Raw genomic sequence first — 11,032 nt, forward strand, 5'->3', positions numbered from 1 at the left:
ATTATCTTTACCTGTCTTGCCATACGAGCTATGATTCTAAAAAATGGCGTCTTCAGTAGACACAGATGCATGTCTCAACACACTCAGAAGATTTCTCACCAGAAGAAGACAAGTCAGAGAGATGTATTCAGACAACGGAACCAACTTCCAGTCAGCTGATAGTGAGCTCAAGAAGTTGATCAAGGAATGGAACACCAGCAAGATTGAGACGCCCTTGCAACAGAAAGGTGTTTAATGGCCTTTTAACCCACCAGCAGGGTCTCACCACGGAAGAAGCTGGGACCGAATAATCTGTTCAATAACAAAGATCCTCAATATTGTAGTAAAGGAACAACGTTTGGATGAAGAAGGTCTTCATACCTTACTTTGTGAGGCAGAAGCAATCATAAACAGTAGGCCCATCACAAAGGCAACACCAGACCTCCATAACCTAGAGGCCTTAATGCCCAATCATCTGTTGTTGCTCAAGGTCAAGCCTGAGTTACCCCCAGGACTGTTTCATAAAGACAATACGTTACTCGCAGATGGAAACAGGTTCAATACCTGGCAGATATCTTCTGAAAACGTTGGTGCAAGCAATTTCTCACAAAGATTCAAGAACGTCAGCGTTGGACTACACCTGCAAGAAACTTCTGTGTTGGTGACATGGTGCTAATTGTGGATGATACATCACCAAGAAATTCATGGCCACTTGGGAAAATTGTGGAGACGATTGCTGACAAAAATGGCCTTGTTCGTCAGGTGAAAGTGAGGCCCAAAACCAACGAGCTCTGTTGCCCAATAACAAAGCTCTGTCTTCTTCAGGAATCAGAAGAGACTTGAAGATAAGTTATGAAGCAAGATTCCCATTTCACTCAGGGTGAAGATTAGGAGACAAGAACAAAGAGACTCTTTTATGTATTTGTATTATTATTTAGGCTCCTTTGAATTGAGTTGTTAAAATGACATTGATAACAATTAGAGTGTCAAACTAAGGCTTTATTAAGGAAATCAACTAGTTAATTATTATCCTAACAATTAAACTATTTGTTGATATAAAAAATTCACATGTATATGAATAATGTTCATTTTTATTCTGTAAGACAATGATGCTCATCTATTAATAAAAAGCACACAAGCAATCTGAAAAAGATTAAATGCTGTCATGAATGTTCAGAGTATTTAGTTGCAGGGTCATTAATATTTAATCTTGTAATCAAAACGCCATTTGAAAGAAAAAACAGAGCTTTGTGGGAAGAATGACAGTGTGTCATGAAAAGTGTCCTGGTAATTTTCCTTCTGTAGGTCTTCTAGTGTTTTATTCTATTGTTTGTATCTTAGCAAAATAAGGAGCCATCTACAACTATACTTTCCTCCTTAGGTACACATGAAATTAGATATTGCCACTGTACATGTCAAGAGTTTACCCTTAAAAATAAGGGAACTCTTGAGAGCTGATCAGTTCTTTAACTAACAGGAGCAGATGACTCCCACCCTTCTTCTCCAGGGAAAAAAGTATTGGAGGATACTAGAGGAAATGGGGCAGTTATTTACATTAAAAGAGATAATAGTTAAAGTTTCTTCCCCGTCTTTCTCAAACAGTCCATTAAACATAATTGTGTAATGAAGTGTGCCCTGCACGCTGCCCTGGGTTTGAAACCCAAAGACTTCATGTGTCCTTCCCCACATATTAAACTCAAATGAAAATTATGCTAATATAAGGATTATTTTGAAATGTTGCTTTTTTATTTATACTGTCCCATTCCTTAACCTTTAAATTGTTCATATTTCCACTGTACAACACAGACACTAGATGATCATTCCTCTGGAGCTGAGCAGCTGATTTCTAAACTGTCCTGGACATTTATTCACACAATACTCAGTTCATATGCTGCTGTATACTATATTACTGCAGTGTAGTGACTCCAACACAGGCAGCCGCTTAGTCAAAAGAATGATGAAAAAATGGGGATTGTTAATGTCCAGTTTAGCACTCCAATCTATGCTTTCAGATACATGTTTACTTGAAAACTTCAAATCTAAAGCTATCTTTCTAGACCAAATTTCAGAAAACACTGCTTTTTTTTAAATTATATTTTTATCTGAAAATGGCTTTTACTTCTAGATTAGTCATTTAAATATTATCAACTTGTAAAATATTAAACTGATCTAAATTTAGCTGTATAAAAGTTTGAATCAGTTCACATTTGACCAGCTTAAGCTAAAAAATCTTGTTTGCAGTTTAACATACATGTAGTAACTACATAATACAGGTTGGCCATTACTCATAATAAACTGTCAATTTATACAACAAGGATCATTGTATAAAACCTAAGGTTAACACGTGAGAGAACATGATGTGAATTAGTGTATAATTTAAAATATTTTGTTTTGAAATTAAAATGTTCTGCCTCTTTACAATCCAATAAAGCCAACCTGTACAAAAGCTTTTGCATCATTAAAGTATTCTTACACTCACTCTCCTTCCCACAATGTGAAAAGTTAAAAGGGATGATAATAGCGATCTAAAACGTGATAAACCTTTGACTGATCAAATAAAACCCTGTCAACTTCAAATCATGCACAGAAGCATTTGTACACCTCACCAGATGGAGTTCTTGATCCTGAGCTGCAGCGTGCTGGCCTCAGCAACCTGCAGTCCGGGCAGAAGGCCGGGCAGGCTCCCAGCCCCGCGGTCCATCTGCTGGGGGTCCTCGTCGGCCATCACGGTAAGCGTCGGACAAGGACTGGACTGGACTGAAAAGCACGGAGGGCGTGGATGGCTGCAGTCGCCAGACAGGGTTAAACAACATGAACCGGAGGACGTTGCGATGCTAGCGGGACAGCAGCGCGCCCTGTTGTTGTTGTTGTTGCCACCCGGTCCCCCTTCGACATCGCTCGTCTCAAGTCCCGACTCTTGTTAGGATTAGAGGCTGTGCAACTGGACTACGAGCCGCTGTCAAACCTGGCGCAGTTCATGGATATAGATAAAAGCTGGTGTAAAAACAGTAAGTCTGACAGCTGAAAAACAAGTAGCGATGTGCTCTGCCCTGCACGTTGTGGGATTTCTCTGCATGTGCACGGTGAGTAGTAGCTGCTGGAGTTAACGCATGCGCACTGGGGAGGTCCAGCATCAAAAACAAGATGTGAGCAAAAGTCATCCCTGACACCATAGGACTGCAGATTTGAATATTTATCTCTATGTTATTTACGTTATCCTCAAGAATTGAACTTTTACACTTACTTACATTTTTGTGAACAGAAATTGGTTGATTGTCTGTAAATTTAAACACAGGGATTCCAGAGCCCCATTTTTATGGTGCTTTATTTGCTTAAAAAAAAAAAAAGAAGCAGTAAATACCTTCTTACAACGGCCAAGACCATTGTTTTCTTCACATGAGCAGCTCAGCTCATGACCTTCCACTGCGCCACAGCAATACAAATCATTCTGGTGCAGGTGCAGCAGAGCATTTACAGACAATCATAGTTCCAGTATTACATCCTTACATAATGTGCTATTTTCTTGTTGTTATTTTTATTTACCTTTTTTTTTTTTTTTTTTTTTAACAACTCCAATTCCAAAGAAGTTGGGACATTTAAACGTGAGTAAAAACAGAATACAGTGATTTGCAAATCCTTTGGCAAGACCTAGATACACTACAAAGACAAGATATTTAATTTTCAAACTGAAACTTTCTTTTGCCTGCAACACATTATAAAAAACAGCTGGGACTGTGGCAACAAAAGACTGGGAAAGTTAATGAATGTTAAAAACAAATAAAAATAAAAAACAATATTTGATGGGTGAACAGGTTAACCGAACACCGGTTAGTGTCATGACTTGGAATAAAAAGGTGCATCCCCAAAACCTCCGTTGTTCACAAGCAATTATTGGGGCAAGGTATCACCACTTTGTGAACATCTAAGCAGGTAATCCAACAGATTAAAAAGAATGTTTCTCAACATACAATGAAAATGATTTTAGGAATTTTATCATCTTCAGTCTATCATCAAAAGATTCAGAGAATATAATGGGACACATACCTTTAAAAAAGTTTAACTTTTGTCTCATCAGTTCGAAGAATATTTTTCTAAAAGTCTTATGGGATCCTGAATATGTTTCTTGGCAAATGTTAAACAAGCCTTTGTGTTCTCTTTGGTCAGTAGTGGTTTTCACTTTGGAACTCTCCCAAGGATGCCATTTTTGCCCAGTCTCTTTCTTATTGTTAAATCATAAAAATCATAAAAAAAAGAATAAAAATAAAAAATAAAAAAAAATCACAAAGAATAATGCTGCACAAGCTGATGAAGATGATGGAGTATTCTTCACACTCTCTCCACAACACAGTGAAGGAACAACAAAGTGTGTTCAGTGAGAGGCTTCTTCAGGTCCGATGCAAGACTGAAAGATACAGAAGATCATTCCTGCCAGCAGCCATCAGCCTCCGGAACAACACCATATACTACAATATTGAATTTCACTTTGGGGATTAATAAAGTATTTTTCATTTCATTTCATAAACACTGACTATGACTAAGGCAAATAAGGCCAGCAGTTCTTTAGATATTTTTCTGGGTTCTTTTGATGAGTCTCTGTTGTGCTCTTTGAGCTAGCTATGAAAGGCTGACCACTGTTTAGAAGGTTAACCACTGTTCCCAGTTTTCTACCTGTGTGGATGATGGGTTTGACTATGGTTCACTGGAGTCTAAAGAGCTGACTTTGTAACCCTTTCCAAACTCATATTTCAATCACTTTGTTTCTCACTTGTTCTTAAATTTATTTGGATGGCAGCATAAAGTGTTTCTTTTCTTAATCTTCACTTTTCTACTTCACTTTCTTAGACAATTCTATTAAAGTGATTTCTTGATTGAACAGATTTGGCAGTGATCAGGCTTAGGTGTGATTAGTGTAACTGAACTCAGCCCAAGTGGGCCAAATTGGCAAAATAGTAATTAATGAGTAAGAAACATAGGTAAGGAGAGAAAAACTGTTTCACAAATACTTTTTCAACCCCCCGCCCCCCAATTTATTTACTAAAGCAATTTTTTAAAATGGTCTCTGAGGGGCTTCCGTACTGCGCGCTTGCTGTTGTTGCTATGCAACCTCAACTCTATCGCTTCTACTGTATGTCACAATGGCCGAAAGAAGTTTGGGAAAAAAGGTAACGACCGAGGTTTTGCAGGTGTAAAGAGGTTTATTTTTTATTTTGGTGCCTCGTATATGCAAACAGAATAGTTTTTAAGCTTTCACCAAACGTTTAATCCCTTTATTTTAATCTGACGAAGTCTTCACACTTCTTTTTCAAACGGATCTTCTTCCGCTAACACGATGATTGAGAAATAGCGTCATGTCACAGTGTTACTTTATTCCATATTGTCAAAAATATGTGACATGGTCAAATTTTTAAAATGATTTATTATTAACAGCAGTATTCCATTTATATTCTGACAAAGTAGATTATTTGGTTTCGATTTTTTATTTTTATTTTAAAAAAATATTTGTGAAATTAAATGAAACATCATTTATTAATCCCAGCGATACTTTTTATTAAGATATTAAAAACTAAACTATATTTTATTTGTAGATACTATTGTTGCCTTGTCTTTGCTGGCAGGAAGGATCTACGTTATGTTATATAGTATTTGACTTGAAGCCACAACCTGAACACACTGTTTCTTCACTATGATGTGCAGAGGATGCTTTGAATTTTCCTTTATCTTCATCGCCTATTGCAGCCATCTTTCCAGGGCAATAAACTCCAGCAGAACACAGAACCGACCTTCTTGGTCAGTTTGTTTAGTCTATTGCAGTCTCTGACTCTGATGCTGCTTCCCAGATTGATGTAATGAAGATTTTTTCACTTTCAACAGACTTGTTGAAGATTTGCAACATTTTGGTGGCAGACAGATGATATTAGCTTCCTTAAGAAGTAGAATCTGCTTTGTCTCTTTTTGTAGATGTCTTCTGTTGTATTTCCACTCCAATCTGTATTTCTAGCTGAAGTCTAAGGTACTTGCATTCCTCCACCACCTCCACTTCTTTGCCCAGGATGCACTGTTTTGTTTATTAAAAATCAACAATCAGATCTTTTGTTTTGTTTGTGTTCAAGATTACGTGATTGTTTTCACACCACCTCAAAAATTCAATAAGCTGTTCTCTGTACTAACTTTCTTGTCCATCTATGATACATCCTACAACTGCATTTCTGCAGCTGACAGGATTCAGATTTTACTGAAAGTCTAAGGTCTACAGTGTGAAGAGTGAATGTGAATGAATATGCTACTCTTTTTGTACTTTTTGGAGGTGTTTTGTGCTTGACAAGTGTAAGTACAACATCTTCCACTTTTTCCATTCTTAATAAAGTCATTTTCTTAACCTGCTCAGTTATTTATCCATAACCTGTTAAAAGGTTCACAAAGGTTAAAATTTGTAAATGCGGCAATTAAAAAGTTTTACAAATTTTCTATAATTTGCTGAACACAATAAATCAAGACACGTGACACTAAAATACATTCACATCATGAAATTTTTCTTAATGTAATAAATTTTACTCCCCTGTGTTATTTTGTAGAACAAGGCCCAGGCATCTTTTGCCACGAAGGCTGAGAGGTCCAAGAAGACTGCAAAATCAGTACCTGGTCCAACAAAAAAGCTCACAGAGGATCTTTTTGCAAAGGAAGAAGAGTACAAGTAGGGTTGTCTTTTCTCTTATCTTTTTTATCTCTTTTTTTTTTCTTCTAAATTTAGAAAAAAAAAAACGATTAGCATGTCTTTCCCAGGACACATATTTCTCTGACAAAATTTGTCATCCAATACATTCATTGTCATACTCATTCCGCATTAGTTGGTTGTTTACCTAAGCCTATAACTTAATCCATGTTGTGTAGATTTTCAATCGTAGCACATATTAATATACTGAACCTTGAAACAGACTTTTGTTCAATAACTGGCCTAATTTTAAATGGCTTGTTTTAATATGCATACATTGTTTTTATTACATAAAGCATTTTGTGTTGCTTCTTGGCCTGAAAAGCACTATAAATCAAATTTGATTTGATTATTATTTGATTGAATTAATTTTACATCTTGTAACTTTAAAATGTTTAATACCAAAATATAAATAAAATTAGTTTCTTCTGCATCATCTTTTTTTTTTTTTATTAGACTCGTAAATGCAGAGCTGGAAGCCAAAACAGCAGATCTAGTGAGACAAGCAGAGCAACTTATGGTGAGTTTTGAACATATTTTTTTACACATTTGAGAGAGAGAGCGCAGCACATCTGTCAAAATACTGTACCAGTAATAAAAGAGCCAGCTGATGGGACTGGATTGGGAGATTACAGCAACTCTAGATATATAAAAGCATTTAAAAAGATGAATCTGATTCTCCATATTTATCACATTATAGAGGGAACACAGTGAAGTTCTATCAAAGTCTCTATCAAATGTCCTGCTCTCAGATTTTGAAGATGATGAGGATTCAAGGTAAGAAATATCTAAGAATGGCATGACACTTTTTTTCTGGTTAATTTTCTTTCACCATTGCAAATATCCACAGCAAAATAACACATCTACTGTCCACTAGGTGTTGTTAGCCTCTTATTAATATAGCCTAAGTCACATACTGGCTAACTGGCTGACATAAATGCCTCACTCCACTTAACATTATTTCCCTATAAAACCTTAAAACATGACTTTTGCAATTATGCTAATTGACTATTGGTATGTATCTATCTTTCTATGTTTCACTCTGTCCATCTCTTCAGCTCCAGAATAAAAAATTCTCAACCATGCACTGTGCAGGATCCTGGTATGAAGGTATTGGTCTAGAATGTAGTTATTTTGTCTCTATGTTTCTTAACCTGTACACATTTTGCAAGTCATAATTTGGGGCTACTTTCTGTTCACAACAAAATCCATATGGTCGTCTTATTTGTTTGAACGTTTCTTAGGTAGTCATCAAAAAACAGGTCACATCACAGGCAAGAAAAACTTCAGCTGGGAAACAAGGAAAGAAGTTTGACGGTAAAACAGCGTGAGTTTGAATTTGTATTTTATTCAAAATGTTACATACATCTCTATCACTGTGATGGACTGGCGACCTATCCAAGGTGTACCCTGCCTCTCGCCCACTGATTGCTGGAATAGCTTCAAGCTTCCCAGCGACCCTTAATTGGACAAGTGGTTAAAAAATTAACTGACTGACTGACATATCTAATGATATTCTTCATACCATGGACAGTAATAATTCTAATGCCAACTGGCATGCATTATTTTCCTCATGTCGTGGTGCTCTAGACTCTATATCATGCATTGAAACCATGCACATCTCCTTGTTGTTTAATCTTTACTTAGAGGGCCCTTAAAAGTCCATGTCTGCTGCTTTTAGACTATCAAAGGAGTTTCGTGTGGATCCAGCTGTAGAAGAAAATTATTCTTTCTTGGCAAAGACAATTCAGATTGTGGAGGACAAGATGAATGATGCTGATGCTCATGAAAATGTCATGGATGATGTGTCCTACGCTGACGGAAACATAGTATCAGGTAAAGTTTATGTTATTTAAAACAAACGACAAAGAACAAACTCTGACTGATCAATTGATAAAATAATGATTTAGACTGGAGTTTATTAAGACATTTTTCCACTTCAGGTTACAATTAATTGAGCAAGACCAGTGCAATAGTCTATTTTATATAATGTCTGTCATCTCCTTCTGCCAGTATTTCAGATTCATATTATTTGTTATATTTATCAATATAAAAAAACTTTAATGGTTAATTTTCACTCTTAAAAATCCTAAATTGAACCTTCTTTGAAATGTGCCTTTTTCCATATTATTTTAAGTCTTATGTTAATTGTGCTTTTCTTGCAAGATGCTTCAGATGTCCAAATTCGAGTTTTTAAGGCCAAATTACGAATTATGCAAGAAGAGCTGGATCAGCTGTCATGTGAATATTATAAGAAGGTACTGTAAAAATAATTACTTCAGTTATAATTATTGTTGGTGTTGTTGAATGGATTGTCATCTTTGCAGCACTTAAGAGTCTGCACCATGCCATGATATATTCAAGTCGGCAATGATTTAAACACAGGTTTTTAGATCAGTATTTATAATAGATGGCTGTTACCTTCAAATGTTGATGATAAATGTTTTTACTTTTGCAGGATGATGAAAATGCTAAACTTACTGCAAAAGTGAAAGAGCTTGAAGAAGATCGAGCCAGACTTCAGAAAAGCACAAACATCCTGCAAACACAAATAGAAAAGCACAAAACTGTAGCTGAAGACTCAGCTAAAAAATGTGATGGTCTTCAACTGCAAGTGTCTGCTTTACATAAGGTATATAATATGATCTTTTTTTTTTTTTTAATGTGTTATAACATTTCTGAATTATCTGAAACCTGACAATCATCCACATTCCTGGCAGCTTCCCAGACATGATTACATTCTGGTTCTGTTCTGTGTAGGAAATAGATAATCTGAATAGATCCCAAAAACAAGCAGCAGCTGTCCACAGCACTGTGGAGGTTCGCTTGAACAGAGCTTTGGAGGAGGTGGAGAGATTAAAGACTCAACTTAACCAAGCAAAACAGATGAACAAAGTAAGAGCATGACACTGCCGGTAAACACACATCCTTGGTTAAATTACTGCAGGCCTACAAATATGTTACATGTACAAAGTTAAAGTTATAAAATAATGTGCTTTTCAAGTTTGAGAACTGACATTAAATTACAGAGCCACTGAATAACAAAAGGAGCACAACTTGACTTCCAGGAGGGAAAGTAAATGTCGTCTTGCTGGCAGTGAGGGGAATGTGAAGACCTTTAGGTCATTAATAGAAAGATGCTTGTATTCTTGTGAATTGATTATATGGGTACAAAATTGTTTTAAAAAATTGTTTATTTATGGGGAACAATGCAAAGAAATAGAGGACATATAGAACCACAAATTTTTTGTATATATACTACAGACAATTAAGCTAATAAGCAACCCCTGTTCCTGGTTGGGCTTTTAAATGAAATAAAAAATAGTAAGATATAAAATATATATAAATACAATCCCTATTATTTAAGATTATGTAATAATATAATCACACAGTAATACAAATTGCATACAAGACACATACAGTATACTATACAACTTTTTCCCCACAACTGTCTCAATACAATTGTTTTATGGTCTAAAATGATGAGTAAAGTAGTACTGAAAACTGGACTACTTTTCTTTTACTTTTTCTGACATAAAAACTGAGACACAGACCAGTCCAGTGAACTCGGATTCTTTTATATGTAGCTGCTGAATTTTATATTATGGATATATTTGACAATCTTGGTACAGTGTGATTTTGTGATATGTTATAATGCATTATCCATGTTTAAATGTTTAATGTGGTGAAAAAGATACACTGTTATAAGGTTGCTATTTTGCAATGGACTCTTCAATTCAGACAGTGAGATTCTCTTCAAATTTCATGTTTCTTCTTTTCAACTTTCATATTCTCTCAATAAGGACAAGATAAGCGAGAAACAGGAGAGTAAGGAAAATCTACTTGCTGAAAATAAAGTTCTTAAGAAACAGAAAGCAGAACTCATTGTGGGTTTCAAGAAACAACTCAAGCTGATTGACATTCTCAAAAAACAAAAGGTAAGTGTTTCTATGCTAGGTTGTTATTCAATAATGTAAATAAATATAGCTTTTAATTTAAATCTAAACTAGGCTTTTTTTGCGCAGATGCACTTTGAAGCTGCCAAGTTGCTGTCCTTCACAGAAGACGAGTTCATGAAAGCTCTAGACTGGGGGAAGTCATGACTTCAAAGATTTTCAAGACAAAAAAGTGCTTTTTTCCTTTTTAAAGACTATTCTGTATGCTGTGGAGTTAAAAACAAGTTTTAACTATCTCAGAATTTGATTGAACATTTTAAAAATCTAGATTTTGAATGAAGTATTTAGTTGTTCACTTAAACCCAATCAGACTGAGTGGCCAGGTCTTATTGAGGAGATTTTAATAAATGTACTGTCAAAATATTCCAAATAAAAACATGCGTTTTGA

At 35.6% G+C, this 11,032-nt stretch overlaps 2 protein-coding genes across 2 annotated transcripts in view; one reads left to right on the forward strand and one right to left on the reverse strand.

The window, feature by feature from the left end:
• The window catches only part of LOC306773001 (DNA-binding protein RFX7-like), a 43,133-nt gene extending 40,110 nt beyond the window's left edge, over nt 1-3,023 (reverse strand). Inside the window, 2 exon segments of the mRNA XM_079262687.1 lie at nt 2,586-2,752; nt 2,754-3,023. Of these exon segments, the coding sequence (XP_079118813.1) occupies nt 2,586-2,752; nt 2,754-2,792 (206 nt within the window). The 5' untranslated portion in view covers nt 2,793-3,023.
• On the forward strand, nt 2,875-10,912 carry tex9 (testis expressed 9). Its single transcript, XM_079240445.1, has 12 exons — nt 2,875-2,987; nt 6,552-6,670; nt 7,145-7,208; nt 7,389-7,465; nt 7,747-7,798; nt 7,933-8,015; nt 8,370-8,524; nt 8,855-8,946; nt 9,147-9,320; nt 9,449-9,583; nt 10,492-10,626; nt 10,714-10,912. The coding sequence occupies exons 3-12, from the start codon at nt 7,206-7,208 to the stop codon at nt 10,789-10,791; spliced, it is 984 nt and encodes a 327-aa protein (XP_079096571.1). The 5' UTR covers nt 2,875-2,987; nt 6,552-6,670; nt 7,145-7,205; the 3' UTR covers nt 10,792-10,912.
• The last annotated feature ends 120 nt before the right edge of the window (nt 10,913-11,032 follow it).

This window comes from Telmatherina bonti (genome assembly GCF_933228915.1).
Source record: "Telmatherina bonti genome assembly, chromosome: 1".
Lineage (NCBI taxonomy): Eukaryota > Metazoa > Chordata > Actinopteri > Atheriniformes > Telmatherinidae > Telmatherina > Telmatherina bonti.